General features: G+C 45.2%; 1 protein-coding gene across 1 annotated transcript; it reads left to right on the plus strand.

The window, feature by feature from the left end:
• The first annotated feature begins 6443 nt into the window (after window positions 1-6443).
• LOC112541987 (lysosomal protective protein-like) lies at window positions 6444-23750 on the plus strand. The gene is made up of 11 exons (XM_025173602.2): window positions 6444-6607; window positions 8970-9081; window positions 10277-10411; window positions 10734-10892; window positions 11548-11639; window positions 12691-12775; window positions 16808-16957; window positions 19108-19235; window positions 19959-20121; window positions 22347-22436; window positions 23592-23750. The coding sequence occupies exons 1-11, from the start codon at window positions 6444-6446 to the stop codon at window positions 23676-23678; spliced, it is 1365 nt and encodes a 454-aa protein (XP_025029370.1). The 3' UTR covers window positions 23679-23750.
• The last annotated feature ends 298 nt before the right edge of the window (window positions 23751-24048 follow it).

Consider the following 24048-nt stretch of genomic DNA (forward strand, 5'->3'; position numbering starts at 1 on the left):
TTGATAAATAAATAAATCCCTTCAACCTCCTCCTTCCCTCCCACCCCTGGAGTTGCTTACTTTAGGCACCAGCAAAGGTAGGTAATGTATTAATGAGGATTAAGTGTCTAGCAGGCACCTGCTATGACAAAAGAGGAAAATAATTATCTGATTGGGGTTAGAGCTGGAAGTTTGTTATCTCACAGTTCGGAAGAGTAATTAGGAAGGGCTAGCTTGTCTAAGTAGCCTCTCTTCCAGGTGTTAATTGAAAATGCAGGTTAATCACAGGACAATTGCCAAGGTGTTTCATGAGAATTTACTAACTTGGATATTAATTTCTAACCAGGTGAAGAGCAATTGAAAATCCCTAAAACTTCACAATTGGGAGGCAGAATTAAATAAAAATTGTGATTTTCAGAGCCAGCACAAAATATGGTTGTTGCTGAAGGTCAAATTTATTTTCGACTTCTTGCCAGTAATGGAGTATGCTAACAACTTTTTTTTTATTTTGGTCCCTTTGAGTCAGTGTTGACTCCTGGCCACTACCTGCAGTTTTCTTAGCAAAGCTTTTCAGAGGTGGTTTGCCCTTGTCTTCTTCTGCGGCTGAGAGAAAGGGACTGGCCCATGGTCACCGGCTGGCTTCGTGCCTGAGGCAGGACCAGAGCTCATAGCCACCCAGTTTCTAGCCAGATCATGCTATGGCTATGAGTTTCAGTCAGGTTTCTTTTTATATGATTAGGGTTTGAAATCTTTGATTGGAAGAATATTTAGGAAAGCCTGTCTACTGGTGAATATTACTATCTTGAAGAACTTTTTATTGCTAAGAAACTGTTAACTTTAAGGTAAAATTTTTGATGCTAGCTTTCCTGATTGTGTATTTTATAATAGGAAGAAGAAAAACTATATGAACGTTATTGTTAATCTAAAACTAATATTGAACCTACCTAAAACAATTTTAATATGAAATGGATTATCAGCAAGATGAAAGCCTTACGAAATCAAGTTCTAAAATGCCAGTCTGTTCCCATCACCTCACCTACAATTCAGTCTGATTTATCAGAGGCATGGTACCCGGAATTCCTTTGTGCACAGAATGAATTACTTATTTATGCTTTAAGGGTGATATTCTGCCTTTCCTTTGTGAACTCAAGGCAACGTGTATAGCATTCTTACTTCCACTCTTGCACAGCAAGAGGTAGGAGGGCTCGGGGGGGGGGGAGCCTGAAGTCACCTCTGGCACACCTGTGGCTGAAGGGGCACTTGGGCATGGCCAGTCCAGCACCTGGTGCTCAGAGAGTGATGCTGCTGCCATGGCAGGTGATGGAGGGAAAGGCTGCTGGCCCAGCCTGCCCTAGCGCTGTGCTGGGGGGAGGCAGGCAGGGGCCTGCTTGAGACACAGTCCTGATGGTTTCCCTGGATTTACAAAATTTCTGTCCATGTTTTCATCCCTAAAATCAATCCCACCAATTTTTGGTCTTCAGTCTGATTGCTGTTTGGTAGACAGTTTTGTCTGTTTCTTTTATCACAGATGGCTTTATGCTGCTTCACTTATCTGCCTCTACATGCTTACAGCAAACGTACAACGCTTATTTTTAAAATGTACAGTAGGTCCTGCCCCAATAATTACGTTTGACTCCTCCAGTAAGGCAGGCTGAAAGGGAGAGCAACCCATGGCTTTTTCCTTGCTGCTATCTTCTGGTGAAGCCATTAGTAAGTGGACTGTTGTAATCAAACCAACTTTTGTTGTGTTTGGAAGTGGTTAATATGTGGGGAGTAGTTTATGTAGTCGTCTTGGGAAAATTATGTCCCAGGATAGTCTGATGGAGCTGGAAGGCCACCGACAGTTCAAGAGGTGAGACCTCGTCAGGCTTATCTGAGGGAGAGAAGACACAACCCCGTCTGCCCCGCTGGAGGGAAGCAGGGAGACCTGGGCCAGCACCAGAGTCTTCCTTGGGCTGGCGGGCTGAGTCTGATCTGGTTTGTAGTTCCAGGGCTATGGGGAAGACACTTTCTGACCAGGAGGGGCGGAAGAAGACTCCCTGCAGCTGCTCTCATATTTGGCATTGGAGGCAGGAGATCTGGTTGTCTTTCCGGTCCCTCTTCTGGCCCCAGCTGGCAGTCAGTCCCCAAAGGTCTTCACTGCCTTCCAAAAAGCCTTCACCAAAGGGCCTGGTTAACTTCTGGAAGGAGCCAGGATGGGAAAACAGTAATTCTATTTTCACTCCATTTCCCCAATTTATGAGACACTTGGAATGTTATGGTTGTCTCCTAGGATATTAGCTTCCTACTTGGAAGCCTGCCCGCCCCTTTTCATCCAAATTTTTAATAAAAATATTGGAGGAGCCAGGAGGAGGATCCTTCCTCAAAGCCTCTCTCCAGCTTGATGAGGAACTGTTTAAGAGTAGAGGGAGCACAATTTCTGAGCCGGCTCTGGGTTTCCTGAACTGGCTGGTCCAATGTCTCAGGGGGTGGGGTGGGGTGGGACGGGGCTCGCTTAGCCCTGGTCCTGTGATTAAACCACATGGCAGGTCACAAGACCATAAAAATTGGTTTATTTATGTGGTTTTGCCAGGCAGTCATGTGTCTTTAAATGATGTAACAGTGTCTTTTAAACACTAAGCTGCCCAGAATCAATATCCAGTCAGTAAAACAGTATTGTTACAATTGCGTTATTTTATAATTCTCTGATGAAGAGGCTACTGCTTCACAAAGATTTGGGCTGATAGTTTTGTAAATTTATTTGGTTCGGATCTTGCTTTTCTACGAAATTGTTTTTTTGGAATCCAGCAGGATTCTGCATTTCTTCCTGTTGTGTGATGCTGACCTTTTGATGAGGTGAAGGCTTTTGGCAAGGCAGAAATTTTTCCAAGTCAGTGGAAACAAACACACAGCATTTCTGCAGAGGTCAGTGCTATTTTCTCCTTATCAAGTTTGCAATTCCTTCTACCAGGAAGAGATGTTTCCAAAGATTAACAAAGGGGATATCTGTGCTTCCCTTCATTTTCCTAAGTAAACCTTTTGAAGCAGAAGAGGCTCAAAGAAGGGCTATTCAGTGCCCTAGATCACTGTTTCTCAATCTTGGCAACTTGAAGCTGTGTGACTTCAACTCCCAGAATTCCCCAGCCAGCATGCTGGCTGGGGAATTCTGAGAGTTGAAGTCCATACAGCTTCAAGTTGCCAAGGCTGAGAAACACTTCCCTAGAGAGAGAAAGATGATCAGGACCTAAGCGACCCCCTGCAGCAAAACAGGGCAAATCTCATTAGCCTCTAGCACTTCCCCTCCTTGTGCTGGGTGGCAGGCAACTGGGTCCACCAGAGCAGCTCAGAGCAGTGATAGGGGCAAGCAGGTCCTCCACCTCGAGCAGCTGGCTGGCGGAAAGCCATCTGGTGGAGCAGACACCCCTTTGTCCAGTCCTCTAGGTCAGGAATGCAGCTGCAGGAATCCAAAGCCATCTAAGGATGAAGCTTCTGCAAGCAGGTTAATGCCCAAAATAGACAGCTGAACAACAATTCTTAGGGAAGCTGTCCTAATATAGATACAGGTTCAAACCACTCTGCCTATTTTCCCAGGCTGCCCTCTGGGCAATGCAGATCTGGCTTCTCACCCCGCCCCCTAGACTGTAATGCCTGCATGCTTTCCCAGAATGGGAGACAAAACATGTCCTCTTTTCCCAAATCCTGAGGAATGATGTTCCCAGTAGCTTCTTATAAATGTTAAAAAGTAGTGCAGAGAGCCCAGAACCCTGTGGCACCCCATGCTCAGGTATTCACTGGTTCAGTTGCATCTCCCTACCATTATCAGTTGGATAGGGGTGGAACCACAGCTGACCCCTCCCCCAGTCCAGTAAGAGACTGTTGTCAGTGGGGTAAAAAGCTGCTGAGAAATCTAATAGGACCAAGAAGGCCGCATTTCTTTAAGGTTGCAGTGGAGGTCGTGCACCCAGGCAATTAATGCTGTTTCCACCCACGTTCAGGTCTGAACCCAACTGCCATGGATCCAGACCATTCTTTTCATATACAATCCTTGAAGATGAGCAATTTCAAGTGTAAAGTAGTCCTCACTTAACAACCACATGTCAGAACCTGCATCACCCAACTCTTGTTTTCCATTGTATTGCATTCATTGGGAGTTGGATTGATTTGTTTCTGCCACTTGTAACTAAGGGGGGGGGGTTGCTGTTAAAGGTTGTAATGGGAGCTGGGAAGCAGCTTTACCATATATGGGCAATTTAGACTGGCTTGATTGCTGGCAAGGCAGCTGGGGCCCAAAGGGCCAGGAAGGAGCTCGGGTAGGAGGGGGAGGAAGGAGAGAGGTCAACACCAGGTGAAGAGGAATCGAGACACCAGGTAATAAGGGGAGGGGGGATAAATAGAGGGAAGTTACCCAAGGCTTTAGTTTTAGCAATGTTCTGTTTACAAGCTACATGTACCACGTAATAAAGAAGTATTTTTCTAAACCAAGCCTGGTTGCGTGAGAATGCTTCAGAACTGGGAGTTGGACATTATGGACTTGACACCACAACTGGGACTGGCAACTCTGTCGCTAAGCAATGCAGTCGTTAAACAAAACATGTCACCGTGACGGACTTACAACCTCATTTCTGCTGTGTCATTAAGTGAATCACTGTTAAGTGAGACACGTGATCACGACGTGTGATTTTACTGCCTGCTTCTCCATTGACTCTGCTTGTTGGAAACTGGCTATGAAACACTCAAATGGTGATCACGTGACCACAGGACACTGTGACAGTCATAAGTGCCCACTGGTTGCAAAGAGTCTGATTCTTGATGAAGTGACCGTGGGAACACTGCAATGGTCATAAACGCGAGGATCTGTCATAAAAGTTACTTTTTCAGCGCTGTCCTAACTTCAAATGGTCATTAAACAGGGCAGTCGCTAAGCGAGGTCTACCTATACTGGGGGCTGATGGGAGAGGAAATATTTGATTCAGAGCAACACGGTGGTGATCAGGTGAAAACTTGATTCACTTACCTGAGATGCCTTATGGCAAAGCTTCACGTTGGGGATGCTTCCCAGCCCACTTTTTATAGATGAACATTTATTTGTTTATTGTATAAACTGTCACATGTCAACAAGTCTCAGCAGTTTACAAAATTAAAACAATTGTATTGACTGAAACATCCATAAGAAAATAAAGAATAAAGAGCCTGAGTCCCTGCCTGTTGCCAGGTGGTAACTAGGCAATCAGCAGAACTACCTATTAGGTCACTGGGAAACTCCCATGTGTCTTCCAGAAACCTCCAGGATCCACCAACCCCTGGGGTGGACTACTTTAAGAAGTCTCAATTGGAGCTCTCCATATCCAGATCACAAAGTTCAGGGATGAAAATACTGTAAGGTCAGGTGTATGTCCACCTGCCTATATCAGATCAGAAATAACTTGGGACAAGCCTATGATTTCCATATAATTCATAAATTTCCAACTCTTTTCTGACCCAACTTCCAGAGCCAGCAAATGTTACCCAACATCAAAAGGGACTCCAGCACCAGCCCAGAAATTAGTTCAAGGAACTTGGGAGAAGAAACCAACTGGGCAGCAGGGTAACTGGTACGCCAGAAGGATACACAGCTTGTCACTTTAACGTGCAGGCATTTGTACCATCATCTCTAGAGCAGAGCTTCTGGTCACAAATAAGGTGTCTTGTAAGATCAGTGTCATACACAGCTTTCCCCAGCTTGGCATCAAGCTCAAGGACCCGAAACCAAGAGCGCAGACTTCTGACAGGGCTACATCTTCAAGCTACACTTGATCACATTTCAGTAATATGCAATACACACCAGGGCTACCTGTTCATCCACAACTAGGTTGCGTGTGAATGTGGCCTTACTGCAGACAAACCTGGCATTTATCAGCAACAACTTGAGACCAAGGTCACCAGCGACCTGGCTACCAGGACTGGATCAGGGTCATTAGGGTAGAAATCGGATCAATACTATATGCTCATTTAGCCTTTTGTATCTCATCTCTTCAAGCACTCTCTTTTATAATTTTTTAAGCATACATACTTAGAGGAAAACAGGAATGGTCACAAATGGAAAACTAATCCTTGGAAATATGTATGTTTTAGCAACTGTTCCGGCCAAATTAAGGTAAATTAGGAGGTCTCAAGTTTAGATGTTTTATATGGGGTATGATTATTTTTTATTAATATTTGTGACTTTCAGAAATACTATATTTGAAGATTTTAATTGCTGCAGATTCCTGACACTTTCATGCCTAAAATTTGTCTGATTTCTTTTTAAAAACTGGTCAGTCAGAACTTGGGTTTTGTTAGGCAAACAAGACGAAGGTGACATTCCAGGCCTCCTTCAAAACAAGCTGCAAGCATGTTTTGCTTTCCATTATTGACAAAGGATTGGGCTTTTTTTTCAAATTAAGTGAGCAAACAGGAGGAACATGATATAAGATGGCTCGGAGTCTAGCCTGCGCCATAGCTTCAGGATGGTGGGCAGCTGGTGGGCCGTCTTCTGCGCCATCCTTGGACTCTGCTCAGGGCAGTACGCACCAGATCTCATCTCTTCTCTCCCAGGATTGTCTGAAACACCAGCCTTCCAACAATGGTCAGGATATCTCCAAGCAGGCTCTGGCCAGTATTTCCACTACTGGTAAGTACGAGAAGAGGGGTGCTGGAGAAGAACAGACTCCAGCTCAGCTCAGCTCTTTCTTCCTAAACAGAGACCTTCTTCTGTAAGTTGCTGGCTCTTTACTGTATGCCTCTTTATTTTTAAAAGAAATCTCATCACTCTTAGAACTGCAGATAAATTAGAGCTGAAAAATTATCACTCAAGAGCTGTACTAGCCAATTATATGTTGAAAGTCTATTTTCTGATATGGTCAGCATGAGAAAAGCCATGAGTGTCAGGGCAGTATAGCAGCCTTCCTTCCAGATATGGTCCTGGTACAAGAAGGGTACCAGGGGAGGAACAGGGATCAATTGGAATATTTGGAATTCCTTTCCTAAAAGATGCTGAGCAGAACCGCCTGGGAAGAGCGGGTTGTGTGTGTGTAATTACTGATCGTCTGCATTTGCTCATTTGTAACTAGCCTATAAGAACACAGACCCTTCCAAGATCAATTGTACTCAAACAATATCAAAAGAGAAGCCAAACAGGATGGGAAGGGGAGAAATAGTTGGAGCATCAGGATTTGCCTGTCTGTTTTTCTCCCTTGGATTCCTGCTCACATGTTAACTAAATGCTCCTCCTGTGTTCCATCCAGACATACAGTCAGGTCCAGAAATATTGGGACATCGACACAATTCTAACATCTTTGGCTCTATACACCACCACAATGGATTTGGAATGAAACAAACACAATGTGCTTTAACTGCAGACTGTCAGCTTTAATTTGAGGGTATGTACATCCAACTCAGGTGAACGGTGTAGGAATTACAACAGTTTGCATATGTGCCTCCCACTTGTTAAGGGACCAAAAGTAATGAGACAATTGGCTTCTCAGCTGTTCCATGGCCAGGTGTGTGATATTCCCTCAGTACCCCAATTACAATGTGCAGATAAAAGGCCCAGAGTTCAGTTCAAGTGTGCTATTTGCATTTGGAATCTGTTGCTGTCAACTCTCAAGATGAGATCCAAAGAGCTGTCACTATCAGTGAAGCAAGCCATCATTAGGCTGAAGAAACAAAACAAACCCATCAGAGAGATAGCAAGAACATTAGGCATGGCCAAAACAACTGTTTGGAACATTCTCAAAAAGAAGGAACGCACCGGTGAGCTCAGCAACACCAAAAGACCCGGGAGACAACGGAAAACAAATGTGGTGGATGACCGAAGAATCCTTTCCCTGGTGAAGAAAACACCCTTCAGAGCAGTTGGCCAGATCAAGAACACTCTCCAGGAGGTAGGTGTATGTGTGTCAAAGTCAACAATCAAAAGAAGACTTCACCAGAGTGAATACAGAGGGTTCACCACAAGATGTAAACCATTGGTGAGCCTCAAAAACAGGAAGGCCAGATTAGAGTTTGCCAAACGACATCTAAAAAAAGCCTTCACAGTTCTGGAACAACATCCTGTGGACAGATGAGACCAAGATCAACTTGTACCAGAATGATGGGAAGAGAAGAGTATGGAGAAGGAAAGGAACTGCTCATGATCCTAAGCATACCACCTCATCAGTGAAGCATGGTGGTGGTAGTGTCATGGCGTGGGCATGTATGGCTGCCAATGGAACTGGTTCTCTTGTATTTATTGATGATGTGACTGCTGACAAAAGCAGCAGGATGAATTCTGCAGTGTTTCGGGCAATATTATCTGCTCACATTCAGCCAAATGGTGCAGAACTCATTGGACGGCGCTTCACAGTACAGATGGACAATGACCCAAAGCATACTGCAAAAGCAACCAAAGAGTTTTTGAAGGGACAGAAGTGGAATGTTATGCAATGGCCAAGTCAATCACCTGACCTGAATCCCATTGAGCATGCATTTCACTTGCTGAAGACAAAACTGAAGGGAAAATGCCCCAAGAACAAGCAGGAACTGAAGACAGTTGCAGTAGAGGCCTGGCAGAGCACCACCAGGGATGAAACCCAGCGTCTGGTGATGTCTATGCGTTCCAGGCTTCAGGCTGTGATTGACTGCAATGGATTTGCAACCAAGTATTAAAAAGGGAAAGTTTGATTTATGATTATTATTCTGTCCCATTACTTTTGGTCCCTTAACAAGTGGGAGGCACATATGCAAACTGTTGTAATTCCTACACCGTTCACCTGAGTTGGATGTACATACTCTCAAATTAAGGCTGACAGTCTGCAGTTAAAGCACATTGTGTTTGTTTCATTCCAAATCCATTGTGGTGGTGTACAGAGCCAAAGATGTTAGAATTGTGTCGATGTCCCAATATTTCTGGACCTGACTGTACTTAACATGAATTCTCCCAATGTCCTGCTGTTCCTCTGAAGCCATTTGGATAGGCTTTCTTTAGGACAGCCCTCCATTTCCTGCTCCTTCAGGTTTGTGGAGTCTCAGGGCAACCCAGCTGCTGATCCTGTGGTGCTCTGGCTAAATGGGGGACCTGGCTGCAGCTCGATGGAGGGATTCCTGGCTGAGAACGGACCTTTCCACGTGAGTCTGGCTAGGAGACCATGAGGGGCTTGCAGAGAAGCATGCTGGACTGCGCTCTAGAGAGAAGGGGGATCTCACCGTTGTGCTGGGGTGGGAGGGCATCACATCTGCAGGTCCGGATTCTGTCCTTGGGCTTCACACACTGCAGCTCTGGGCCCTGCCTTTGAAAGTACTGTAAGGCCCTAGTTCTGGCTTTCTGTCAGCCTTACAAGGTAGACCAGACAGGAAACACAGCCAAATGAGCTAATTCTACTTTATTGTAAGGTTACATTAACAGAATCTTACAAGTCTGAAAATACATATCTCTCCTTGTCTCCTTTACAGCCCATGAAACTAGGGAGGGTCTCTTCTGAGCCTCTTGCACCACCCACATTCTTCTTGCGGGCTAAGTTACCTTTTATCTGACTGTTCCCTGGGCTGCATCTTTTTGCCTATCTCCCAAGGTCATTCCCACATACCATTATACTTTCTCCCTTAGGCTGCATGGCCTGACTTCACACAATACAGCATCCTATGGTGAACTGAACCAGAGTTTATTGAAGGAAACCTAAGCATTGGGCTCTCCCTACCCAGAGCAAGCCACAAGCCAGCCAGCCCCCCTTCCCACAGGGCTCATCTGGGCATGTGGGGGGCAGAGCCAGGAGGGCCTCTCCCTAGAAGGCTAGGCAAGGCAGGGCAGGACCTTGGCAGCTACTCCCACTTTACCAGGTGACAACCAGTTTTGAAGAGCCAGAGCCAGAAAGAAACCTGTGAGAAGCTGCAAGGGGACCGGGGCAGCTGTGCCCCCTGGGCCTTTCCCTGTCCCACCATCTTGCCCTTTGCCGGTGCCCCTGTAGGCTGACTCTCCCTCATGGACATCCTCCTCCTTTCACACTAACCCTTCCCGTTTAGGGCCATTTCTCCACAACAGATTTCTCTCATCACTCACCCCTCAGGGACTCCTGTGGGGGGTGGGGGGAATGGCTGATGCTTTGTTCTAGAGTACCTCATTCCCCAGCTGCTAAGTGCATTCTCCCAGTCACGAGAACAGTTTTCAAAGGAAGTTGTACAACTGGTAACAACACTTACAATGCGTTCCCTAGGCTGGCCCTAGGAAGAACGTGCTGTCCTGGGTGGGTGGAGCAACCCCCGCTGTGCAAAGCCTGATGAATGACTGGTTAGGGTTAGTGCACCTTACTTTGCCTCTTTTTTATAGCTGCATGATGATGGCACGCTCTACTTGAACCCTGACAGCTGGAACAAAGTGGCCAACATGCTTTATGTGGAATCTCCAGGTGGAGTGGGCTACTCCTATGCCGTGGCTTATGGAAATTCCATCAACGATAGCCAGGTGAGCCACCTTTTGATTCTTTCTGCACATGGAGCCAATTTAAGGCTGTAATACGAAGGATCAGCTGATGAGGAGAGGACAGGCAGCCTCTTCACTTGTTTGGAGGTAGCAGTGCAGAGGATGGGTTTGGCCTGGCATCAGCCCAGCCAGTCTGCATGTGGCTCTCCTGGTAGGTAGGAGCAGATGTGGCCTGGGGATCTAGCCCTGCCTGCCTCCCCCAAGCAGTAAACCTTGTCTGCTTGTTCTCCCTTGCCTTGTACTAAGCTTTGTGGCCCCTTCTCAAGCCAGCTTTTTGGGCTGTGGATTTTTCTTTCCCTTTCAGGTTGCTGAAGAGAACTACCAGGCCCTCCAGAGCTTCTTTGCCAAATTTCCAGATTTTGCCAACAACAATTTTTATATTTTTGGGGAAAGCTATGCTGGAGTCTACGTCCCCACTCTTGCTGCCAAGATCGCGGAGGGATCAGCAGCCATCAATCTGAAGGTAAACATAACTGCAGTCCAAGAAACTCTTCTCACTAGTAACTAGGGACAAGATCTGCCCTGATTAGGAAATGCATCTCAACAGACAACATTCTCCTGAAAGTCTCTACTCAGAAAACGCAACACTTGGGATGCCGACCTACTTTCCTTAGTTAGTTCCACAAATGGATGAGAACAACTCTTGAGGGCCCCTTTTATGAGTGTAAGAAGCCACCCTGGAAGATAGAACTGTGAACAAGGCTCCAGTTTTAATCCCCTTTTGATGGCTGTCTCTGAAGGTAGCCTCTCACCTCCTTTCCCCCAGGACTGGTTCAAATTGCAAAGAAATTCATTAAAATGACATAAATGCTTAGATTGTATTTCTAAGTCACAAGCAAACAGCCAAAGTGAGTCTAGGAAGATCTCATTTGCTTCATGACATGGAATCTGTTCTACTAAGCTACTGACTGGCCATCACATTTTGGGAAATTTGTCTTGGAGCACAGAGTCCTTCACAAAATAAAGCCCATTAAATGGCAGCCACAGCAGAAAGGCTGAAGGGCTCTGTGCTTTCAAGCAGGCAGACTTGGTCTTGGTGTCCATCCCAGTTCTAGCAATAGTTTTTTCTGCCCTTCGCCTGCTTCCTCAGGATAACTTTTTGCCCTCTGACTTCTTAGGGATTTGGGGTTGGCAACGGCCTGTCCAGCTATTCCCTCAATGATCTGACACTGATGGAATTTGCCTACTTTCACGGAGTGCTGGGGGATGAGTGAGTATGGAGAAGGCTACTGGTAGACCTATATGAGGCATAATTTGGCCCCTGAAGCCCACTTGCATCTAGAGGCAAAAGGCCTGCAGGCTTGGGAGGTTGTCAGCAGGACCCGACCCACAATGTGGTCATCCAGAGAACATCCAGGAGACCAGAGCAGTCTCACTGCAGTACCTTTAGTCTTGTTTATAAAACAAGTGATGGCAGTCAGGTACTAGTGTGATTGCAGATGCATTTTTTTTTTTATAACATGGCATCCCTTTCTATAACAGAATGGTATATATTCCCAAATAATTGTGCTTTCTGTCAGGACGATAGGAGGAGAAAGGCAAATATTCATTTACTTATTTACTAACTAGATTTATAAGGCTGCCAAACACAAACAATGTGACTCTGGGTGGTGTACAGCATGGAAACAATAAACCAACACCCCCTCCCCATATAGCATTAAAACATGTACAGTCTATAAATCCAAAACATAAAATGGTGACCAAGCACCATAACGTAATCACTCAACTCCGCCCCCCTGTCATCTTGGATGTTTTATTTATGTATAGGGTTTGTTTTACAGTTTGTATTTTTAATGGATTAATTTTAATTATCTATGTGTTATTTTTTAATTGTTCATGGGTTTTTGGTTTTAATTGTGAGCCGCCCAGAGTCACCCATTGGGGGAGATGGGCAGCATACAAATTTAATAAATAAATAAACTGGCCCCTCATTTCCAGATAGCCCACAACACTACAATACTTGAAACCTCCAACATCGCTTTTTTCTGGGACAGAAGTTGACCACCTCAGCCAGGCATCTTAATGTTTCTGCAGATTAAACCAATGCTTCCTATCCTACCTTTAGCGTTAATGCCTTCTCAGACAAAAGTTCCAGTCATTTAGAAACACCAGGAGGAATGGCTAGGAAGTAGTAGAATTTCCTTTGAACGACATGGGTATTTTTGGTAGGGGGACAGGAGTGGAAGATCCCTCATCCTTGAGTTCTATACTTTCTTGGTCCCATCTGCCTGATGTCTTCTCTCCATTTTTCTGGTCTGTAGCCTGTGGTCGTCTCTTACGGAAAGCTGCTGCACTGGAGGAAATTGCAATTACTACAACAATGACAACAATGACTGCATTGCAGCAGTAAGTGACTACGTTTAATTCATCTTTACATTGTTAATTCTTGAAGTGTGAATATCAAGAACAGCCCACTTCTTCTTTGCCACAAAGGGGAATACTGTTTTGTTCTGATGTAGCCTGGCATCCTTGGGAGAAAATAAATAAGCAACAGGGTCAGTAATGTGATGTGGTGGTTATGGTGCTGGACTAGGAATGGGTCTACTACTAGGAGGGTCTACTCCACCCTCAGCTATAGTTCACTGGGCCAGCCATTCTCTCCCAGCTTGGTCAGTGAGGGAAAAACAGGAGAAGGAAGGACTATGTCTGCCACCCTGAGCTTCTGAAGTAAGGGCAGGATATAAATCTAATCAACACAATCGGTAAAGGCTCATGAAATGCTGCTCCCCAATTTTGGAATCTGTGAGTTTTCTTGGTGACCAGTTCTTAATTGTACGGTAAGAGATGAGAAATGCAGCATCGGGAAAAGTCATACAATCTGTAATGCATTTGCTCTTTCCTTCTGTACAAATTTGGGGCTAGCAATAAGTTAGTTTGCATGAAGCAGGCAGAAGAAAGGAGTGTGTAAAACAGAACAAAATGGGGCACAGCTAGAAGTTCAGCTCAGAGGCAGACTATATACATACACTTTGCTTTGAACCATTGGTTTGGTATTTGCACATACTACTAAATCATAAAATGAGTATTATCGTTGGGTTCACATGTTAAGTACACCACATTGGGGCTTGGTAAAATGTAGGAATCTAGTCTACGCCTTCAGAGGCATCTTTCATAAAATGCCAGATGTCTGTCTGACTGTAGGATTGTGGTATTTTGATTAATCTTAGCAAGACTTCCCTAGAATATGGCTCTGAAAAAGAAAAGCCATCTGTCTGCCCCACTGGGTAGACCTAACCAGAAAATAACTCCACAGGAAATCTAGAATAATATAGTAACAGAATCTTGCTGTCCCTCCCCTACCTCTGATACTTGTGAATCAGGGCTATCTGTTATGACTCTTGCATATTTCTGTCAAGGTTCTCTCTCTATTCTCTATGCCATCTTATCTTGTCCAATTTAATTTGTCCAATTTAAGCACCTCCTGACTCTGAACTGACTGTGGGTGGTGTACAATTAAAGCCAAACAGAACAGAAAATGCAATACAATAATTATATATAAATGAATATAAAATAAAAAAGAAATAAAGAACGAGGATTGATGGTGTGTCCAGTTAGCAACACCCACACCCTCAGGCAAGGGGCTCCAGCTGCACTAACCCAAAGCCTAGGAGATCAACCAGGTCTTCAAGGCTTTCCCGAATGTCATCAGGATGGGAGCCATACGGATATAAGGGCGAACCTCATTCCAGAGGGCAGGTGCACACTTTCTGGGTCCTGATAGATGGCAACATTTAATTGAGAGGACCTGGAACGTGCCAACCCTGTTGGATTGAACTGGCTGAGCTGATATCATGGGAGACAGGCAGTCCCTCAAATAACCAGGGCCTATGCCATGTAGGGCTTTAAAAATCATAACCAGCACCTTGAATTTAGGTGGCCCTAACATCCCCAGTCATTCGGTAGGTTTGGGTTCAAGAATGGCCTCTTGAGAAGGGAGCACTCCACCACCTCTAAGGCAGGAGGTATCACCCCCTCCCTCAAAGAGGCCATCAGCACAGGATGGACCCAACAGCATGTCACCACTCTGGCCGCTTTCATGACCCAAGTGGGCCCAGGTCCAATAAAGAGGTGGTTGAACTGATAGGCAAGAGAACCCTGTCCACTTCCTCAGGAGTCACTGGTTCAAACCTATCCCAGATCACAACACAAGGCTAGGCCCCAGGCACCTTGGCCAGGCCTGTCTAGTCAGAGCAGATCTGAATGACTATCTACCAGATAGGCTGAATAGTCCCCATAGTGGCCCTTTAGATGATTCTGGGGGCCTCCCTGTCCACCAGGGATCGTGTCACCCTAAACAGGGCCCCTGGATAGCTATCGGCAGACACAATACGGGCAATATTGTTTTACCCTCCTTGTTTGTTTGTGTATGTATATATATACATATATGTGTGTACATATACATATAAAAGTAAAATTTAGATACCGCCCATCTGGGCGGTTCACAATAAAATAGCAATAAATATTAAAATACAATAAAAACAATATAACATACAATAAAAATAGAACAAAAACCAAACATATACACAAATAATATCTTCCAAGATGTTAACATATGGGAGCATCTTCAAGGTGCCAGCCACCCCCAGGGTTGGTTGCCCTTTTTTTCGCCCCATGTCAGTTGGCAGAGCCAGGTCTTTTTCTTTCTTTCTTTCTTTCTTTCTTTCTTTCTTTCTTTCTTTCTTTCTTTCTTTTTCTTTCTTTCTCTTTCTTTCTTTCTCTCTCTCTCTCTCTCTCTCTCTCTCTCTTCCTCCCTCCCTCCCCCCCTCCCCTCCCTCCCTCCCTCCCTCCCTTTCTTCACCATGACATAATCCCTAATTTGGGCTCTCACCTGTGTTTGATCAGACTTGCTTTGAGTTTTCCTCCAATGATGCTCTAGGCACCTATTCTGGTGCTTCATCTCCCAGAACTTCTCAATAAACTAAGGTGCACCCTGGTATTGGTACACAGGGAAAGGCAGCAATACAGACCAAGGTCCCAGCCACCCTAACCAAATAGGCCCTATCTCCCTGCAGGAAGGAGTGACACCAGTGAGCCAAATGGCAATCAGAGCCCCAAGGGACTGATGCTAATGTCCTCCACAATCGTAACTATCCAAGACAAAAAACAGATCTAGTGTGCGGCTGTTGGTATGTGTCGGGCCATTGATGACTTGGGACACGTTGCTGTGGAGGCCACAAACATCTGAACCATCCTGGATTCAATACCACTAAGTGGCAGTTTAAAGGCCCAAGCACTAATAGCCTCAGAGACTATATCACTAGCCCAAAAATGGAATTCAGCAGCTCAGGCAGGGATGATGCTGGACAGGGAGGACAGTACATCAGCAGCAATCCCAACTGTTCCCTTAAGTCCAACTTCAACTAGAGTGCCTCACATCTGGTTAACTGCAGAGTGCAGCCTCTGAAAGCCTGTAATGACTAACAGGTGACAACAGTCATTCCCCCCCCCCCCCCGCCCAATTCTTGGCTGCTGCAAAATCCAAAACCCAGAGTTTTGAGAGGGGAGCACTCTCCTCTGGACCCAACTCAGTCTTGGTCAGCACCCTCATCCATGAAAAAATAATGAATGAGGGCAGCATTATTACATGCCAACATGGCATTCAAAACCAGCAGCTAGAAGTCAGAGCCACCAAGGATCAGGGGATAAAAACTAAGGCTTGACACCGGGACTGCTTTTAAGCAGAGGCCATTGTGATGCTCCTGCTTGCCCTCTCAGCTCCTCCCTTCCCTCTCCCACCCTTCCCTCCCAGGCAAAGGCGCACACAGACACACACACACACACATCTCCTCCACCCTCTACACATAAACCCAATGCCCTAACAGCCAACCTCACCCCGCAGGAAACTCAACCATCCCCTGGCTGCACCTGCTCAAGCACTCAGTAGCATCAGAGGGGGCCAAGTCCCTGTGGGGAAAGAATACCCGGGTCCCACCCCCACCCCAATGAATGGGTACAAATCACATCCCTAAAAGCTTTTGGGGGGCAAAGCCCAAGAGATACTACTCTGGGACCTCCACATTGACCAGCACAATCCAGAAGGTCCAGGGCAGCTATAACCTCACAGGCCAAATGTCTGGGGGTGGCAGTGGCAGAAACCAAAGGCAGCATGTGTCCATCCAACTGTCATACCTGCTGTTCCTGCAGTCCACAGTGCCAGCCCTCTACCCCTGACTGCAATCTTGGAACTGGCTCTTCTGCTGATGCAGTCTTCACTGGGCCTGACAGCTCCACTGGGCCACAGGCCTCTGCCCCACTGTTAAGTGTCAGCTCCATCAGCCCAGCACACTGTATACCTCTGGCCTGTATAGTCCAGTGCTGTTATACATGTACACTGAGATGACTTGTGTTTTTTTCTTTCTCCCTACTCCTATCTCCAAGATATCAGAAGCCTACAGACTTATTTATGGAATTGGCCTCAACATGTACAACCTTTATGCTTCTTGCTGGGGAGGTGCAGACTATCAAAGTCGCTACGAAGCTGACCTGTCCAACCTCTTCCGCCATTATCAGTTCAATGTCCCGGTACCGGTGAGTTGCATGGCTATCTGCCTTGAGGCTGTTTTTGCAGGGATTCACCCCATCATTTAAATTTAGCAAGTAGCCACAGGTTTGGTCAGTGCCTTTGCTCAGTGGCTACCAACACATCATCACCCTTCTGGCACCAGCTCCGTGGTCTTTCAGTTTGGAGCAGTAAAGAACAGACTGCAGATAGTCAGATTACAATAAGGAATAAGGAAAGAATGCCCTGTAAGGTTTAGTGGTAATCCATAATCCCATAGGCAGAAAGGTGATAGAACTGTCTAATTCTGGTGTTTCACTGAAACATGAAAATGGGATGTAAGTGAGTTGATGTGCAAAAGCAAAAGTACTGCTTTTGGCATGATTTTATGTTGTAATGCCGTGAAAGCTTACCTATATAAATTTGAATAATAAATAAATAAATAAATGTAGAATTAGGCAGATTTACAAAATAAGAAATTCTTAAATGATTGCATATATAAGATGAATTCAGATATAGCACTAAGCCATAGTCATAGTGGATTTGCAGAACATTCCAAACTATACTTCGTGGTTTATAACCCCACAATGTCTGGGTTCACATCACATGTTTTCTGAACTGTTTGGTTCCACAGCCCTACCACTCCCATCCTTCAGTTTGAAAAGAAAGTTGCATGGCAAAAGTCCAGCCATTTTCCTGTTAAACTCTGGCAGAGTGAGGGAAGATAATGATAAACTAAAGCTTCTATTTTCTAAAAGAAAATATTGGTAGAAAGTAGCTTCCAGCTCAGCAAGCAAGTAATCATTTCAATCACATGTAATTGCTTTACCTTGAAAATCACTCATTAAACATCCCTCTTTTGTATAAATCCGCTTCATCCATAGCGCCTATTGCCCATAAAGCTGCATCTCCAACTGATCCTCCACAGGGAGCTCCAGTCTTCTACCTCTCCTGAGAGACTTCACGCTCCACGTGTTGCCCTCAGAGATGAATGAGACCAGAGAGTCTCCTCCATACCTTTACTTTATTTGGGGGATAATTTACTTCAATGAAGAACAATGTTAATATGGCCTTGACAAAAGTTTTCTGAATCCTATATAAGTTAAAGAGATCAAAACAGAAGTCCTTTTCACAGAAAAACAAAACACTAGGCTAAACTGGGGTTGCACAAAATTGTTTAATTGTGTTGTAGGAACCCAGACTTTAAGCTGGCATGTTGTATAAACATGACAAAAAACTATGTGAACAAACAATTGTTTTGAGTTTAGAATGTAGCACGCTGTGCAAACCCAGAGAGCCAGTTTGGTCTTGTGGTGAAGGCCCCAGGCTAGAAAGCAGGAGACGGTGAGTTCTAGTCCCACCTGAGGCATGAAAGTTGGCTGGGTGACTTTGGGCCAGCCCCTCCCTCTCAGCCCTTCAGACTTACTTCACAGGGTGGTTGCTGGGGGGAAAGTAGGAGGAGGAAGGTGTGTTTGCCGCCTTGAGTTATTTATAAAAAAATAATAAAGGTGGGATAAAAAAATCTAAAAACAAAACAAAACCCCGCCACTGAGGCTTTTGGGATCTGTAACATATGAAACCAAGAGCACAAATCTGTTTCATATGAATGCAGTCTAGGATTAAGAAACAGGCTCTAGAGGTAAACAGCCAGCTTATTTCTGGTGCCTGTGACGTTCTTTTCTTATGGCACTCCACCCTTAAAATATTTTTAGAGAGAAATAACTGTCACTATGGTTCAAACTCACAAAAGAGTATTATTTGCATGTCATGTTGTTGGTTCAGTGAGACAGGCGCTGGATGGATTGGAATGGCAATCCCTTTCTGAAGAATCGCCTCTTGCAAGGATTGGGTCCACCTCTACTTTTTAAATTCCCATTTTGCTTCCCCTACTGCCTTTCTAACAACCACCTTTCAGTGGTTTAATCCTTCTTTTCTGAGTTTGAGAGGTGTTGGCTTGCTCAGAACAAAGTCTTACTCAAAACAAGAATAGCAAATGTGTTTCTCCTAAAATCCCCAGTAGCATAAACTGGTTTGTAAGCATTGCTGCTTAGCACTGAAATTTTCAATGCTAAACAAACTAATGAATCAGATGACCCCAATGGTAAGATTCGAACCTTTAAAAGCTCTGAATCAATTTTTTCTCACCTGCATCCTGATATGCTTTTGCTTTCATTTTAAGAAAATCGGCTCTATCCCAGGAGTGCCTAAATGTATAAATGCCACTGCAATGTATGTCTGGCTGAATCGAGATGAGGTCCGGCAGGCTCTTCATATCCCCAGCACTCTGCCCAATTGGGAGCTTTGCAGGTGACTGGTTCTGCTCTTGAACATTCAAAGATGGTACAGGGATAGAGGACTTGCTACTGGGCACTTAGAGCAACCAAAGGCTTAAGTTAGAGAGATGGAATTGTAATTTTGTGTAAAGGTGCTACCAGAGAAGGATGTATCATAAACCTTTCCAAATACTAAACTTCATGTTCATTCATAACTAGAATTAGTCTGATTAGGGGTTAATCAGTCATATGAAGTGGTGCTTCCTGTTGCCCCCTTCCATTGGAGGGTTGACTGGTCACTGAAGTATGGGCCTTTTGCCTTAAAAATACTGCCTTCCAGATGTGTTGGACTGCAAGTCCCATATGCCCAACCAACCTTGTTAATGGAATTTCAAATGTTTACATTCAAATCACACTTCTTAGATGTGACTAAGTTAATTTATGAAGCCTCTTTGCCTGAATATTATATCCCAGTCAATAGTACTAACTGTACTATTTTACCTCCTCTGATACTTGAGGAGTGTGTATTATTTTTCTTGGGCCAACTTGATGCCTAGATGAATCTACTTACACTCAAACTTCTGTTGGGCAGTATGAGTAGGAAAGGAGTTCCTTTACTGGAATGGCAACTGGGAACTTCCTTGTAACTCATATTTGGGTCATGCATGCATAACCTTTTTTTAATGGTGGGAAGAAAGACGGGATGAAGGACTCATGTGGTTAGGCCCTTGCGTGATCTTCTCCCCTTCTGTTACAGTTCACAGATATCTGCCACCTACCAAAGACAATATATGGATATGACTCCCTTCTACAAGTTTTTGTTGACACAAAAACTTCATGCTCTGGTTTATAATGGCGATGTGGACATGGCATGCAACTTTTTGGGGGGTGAACAATTTGTTGAGGCTTTAAATCAACCTGTAAGTACCTGAGGAAAATGTTTGTTTCATCTGGGCATAAAGCTCTGATTTAGGAGTGAGAGACTTGCAACAAAATCTGATGCTTTTCAGACCCTTCAATTATTCTGTCGCAGAAAGCAGGCAAGGGATAAGTTCCCAAACACTGGCCATGGGCATGGAAAATATTACATCTTGTTCTCTTTCTGGTTTGATGGGAGAGTGAGTGCTTTCCTTGGGTTATTGGGAGACAATGGAGGAAAAGAGGGATAATTCTGGGAATCCTCAGTTTATTCACTACGGCCTGCATTTAATCAAACATTTATGTGTGAGGAAAACCAAACCTGATAATGGTGTCTAGAAAAGGAGTCTTAAGTTCCAAAATGGTAAGTAAGGTTTATTAAGTTTACCTTTTATGATGAGAGCCAGTTTAGTACAGTGGTTAAAGGCACTGAATTAGAAACTGGGAGACCCTGAGTTCTAGTCCTGCCTAAGGCATGAAGCCAACTGGCTGGCTTTGGGTCAGTCCCTCCCCCCCAGCCCTAGGAAGAAGGCAGTGGCAAACTACTTCCCAAAATGTTGCCAAGAAAGCTTCAGGGACACATCCAGACAGTCACTAGGAATCAAGATAGACTTGAAAGAGCATATACTACCTCCCTCACTACTTTCAGTGATATCACTAACCTGTAGGATTCAGACAGAATGCAAGAGCCTACATCTTCCCAGCAGGATAAAACACAGCAGAACCAATGAGAGGAACAATCAAGGAAATGTATTGTCGAAGGCTTTCACAGCCGGCATACAATGGCTGGTGTGGGTCTTCCGGGCTGTGTGGCCGTGTTCTGGAAGTTTTGTTTCTTTTATCCTGGAGAACATGAAAGACACTGCAGACTACAGCAACCAGAAAAATCTGCAGTAGCTGAACATGCTCTCAAGCACACTGGACACAAAATCCTATTTGAAAACACAGAGATACTGGACAACACCAACAGCCACTATACCAGGCTATACTGGGAAGCCATTGAGATTCACAAACACCAGCACAGTTTCAATAAAAAAGAGGAGTGTCTAAAAATCAACAAAACCTGGCTACCAATCCTGAAAAATACAGCCTGCAAAAGGTCAACTAACTCAGCTCAACCACCAGGACATGTGAACAGTTCACACAATGAACTTGCTAATCACCCCAGCAGCCCCTCGTTAACAATTCAATAGAAGAAAAAACCCTGCCTAATCCCCAGGAAGATACACACATATTCTGACACCAAAACAAGCAGCCACTCAGTAACCCAACCCCCCCCCACACAACCCCAATCCCCCCCTTTCCCCCCCCCCTCAGATCTCTAAAAATACCCACAAAAGGGTCACATCACCCTGGGCACAGAGAGAACTGCTCCTGTCTGTGCTCCTGCACTCTGAAGATACCGGTCACAGGTGCTGGCAAAACGTTAGGAAACAAAACTTCCAGAACACGGCCACACAGCCCAGAAGACCCACACCAGCCAATCAAGGAAATCCTTGCTTATTTTTGTTACCCCCAAACGTCTTTTTTACTGTAATCTACAGTAGTCAACTGCTATGTTCATGTTCTGCTTAAGAAAGGGGCTGACCTTGTCACCCTGAGTATATACAGGAGCTTTGTAATTAGCTTTCTGTATTAATTGTAATCTGGTAGAAGCTCATAATTTTTACCTTACTTTAGAATTTTGCCTTTGACTTCTTTGGCTTTTGTTAAGCCTAGACATTTCAGAACATTTATTTTATTTTTATTTATTTATATATCAAATTTGTCACCACCCATCTTGTTAAAAAGTGACTCTGGGTGGTTTACAGGAAAGATAAAATTAATTTAAAATACAATATAAGAGTAGTCCTATCTTAGTAGTTTATCTTCTTTAAAGTAGATTCCTGCTTTAGTGGGTGGTTGGACCCAATGGCATTTTCCAATTCCAGTATTCTAATTTGTGGTATGTCACATATCCAATATGCTGTGTTTCCAACCTCACATTTATTTCCCAGAATGCCTATACCCACATAGACATTCTGAGGAAACAAAGGCAGGAGGCTGGTCTGTGCAAAAATGAATGCGGAAGGAGGTATCCTGGGAGGCTAAAAGGAGTGGCAGAGAACAACCTCATGAGTGTTTTCTGATTAATGGTTCATTGGCTCAAAAGGTTGGAGATCTCCAGTTAAGCTGATGGCAGCAATGTTTCTCCCCCAACTGATCCTTTTGCCCTTTCATCACACAGGTGCTTAGTGAGTATCAGCCATGGTACTTCAATGATCAAGTTGCTGGATTTTTCAAGGAATACAAAAATATCACATTCCTCACTGTAAAGGTCAGTAGACTTCACATCTAGTGGTTGTTAAAGCTCACATCAAAAAAAGCTGAAGCCTCTCTTTTTCCTATCCACAGAAACTAACAACAACAACGACAATTTTACTAAGGCATTATATATATATATACATGATTGGTGTTCTTTTTTAAAAAAAATTCTGCATCTTTCTTATTTATGAAAATAGGAAATGTTTTGATCCTGGGGAAAAAATACCCACTATTCTTTAAAATGGCCCTTGTGCCCTCGAGACAAGTAATTTTCTATCCCTTTGCCATCCTCCATGGCAAAGTGGAGACATTTTGGTTCTCCCACTATTACTGAACCAGCAGCATCTCTTACGTGTTAATTATACAGGCTGAGCCCTGTGGTTTAGCAACATCTGGAAGGCCAAAAAACTCCCATCTCAGCTTTACAGAAAAGCTTGTGGAAAACACTCCAGAACTGATCACCAGAAACGAAGCAAAGGGCTGGATTTTCATGCTGCACTAAGCAGATTATTTGGTTCTGACTTAGTGGGATGTGTGGAACTAACCAAGGCAGTTTGTTCAAGAAATAGTCACAATAAAATATGGGTTAGTACAATATGTAAACCCGCTCATAGTTGGGGCTTTTTTCTGGCAAATGGTAATCCTCCCTAAAGCAGCAACTGTCACTTTACCACACTGATAGAAAAAGGAATGTTTGCACTACACTTTCAATCCAAACAACAAACATTTAGCACGACGCTGTGTGAACTCAGTCCATACGATTAGGCTTCGGTTCAGAGCACTACGCCAACACAAAAAATGGGCTTAGCCATCCAGGCCCAGAGAAAACCCGGAGGTCACGGACAGGGCACGACGGGACGTAACCGTCAGAAGCAGAGCCGGTCACCGCGGTTTGAACAGGAAGGTGGGCTGAGGGGCCTCGACGCCCCCCTAGCCCTTCCGCTGCTACAGCTGAAGTCCGCACCGCTTCGAGTTGCCAAGGCCGGGAAACCCTCCCAGCGGTCCCCCTGCAGCAAAAGGGCACGCCCCCTCCTTGCCACTCGCCACCCTAGGCTGAAATACGGCTGGCGGCGAAGGTGCTGGCCCGGCCGTCCGCAGCCACCGCAGCCCGCGCCTTTCCGGGGGCGCCCACTCACCCGCCTTGTCTTTCTCGCCTTCTCCGCCCCAGGGCGCCGGACACATGGTGCCGCAGTACAAGCCTGGCCAGGCCCTGAAGATGTTCCAGTGCTTCCTTTCGCGAACCAGCTACGTCTGATCCGCGCCCGGAGGAGAGCGGCGGCCCGGACCCTTCGGCGAGGGAACTTATTAAAAAGCCCTGACGAACCGCCCTCGGCTCGTGCTGTGAATCTGTCCGTCCCCCCTCCCCCCGCAGCGCTCGGCCCCTTTCGCCGTACCCCGCAGGGCCCCCCGCCCGCCGAAACCAGGCGCCTTTCCCGGAGGAGCCCCTCAGCCTCCCGCCCCGCCTCCGCCCGTTACGCACGCGCTCCTGCCCTTCCGACTGACGCGATCGCTTCACAGCTCCGCGTTGCGATTGGCCTGGCCGGGCTCAATACTTTCAACAACCAATCACGGCCCGCCCCCGACACCGCAAGGCCTTCGGAGCTTAGTTGGCCCCCCCATTCACT

Source organism: Python bivittatus, unplaced genomic scaffold, assembly GCF_059951505.1.
Source record: "Python bivittatus isolate LINGU-HERP-01145 unplaced genomic scaffold, Pbiv_v1 ctg000170_np1212, whole genome shotgun sequence".
Lineage (NCBI taxonomy): Eukaryota > Metazoa > Chordata > Lepidosauria > Squamata > Pythonidae > Python > Python bivittatus.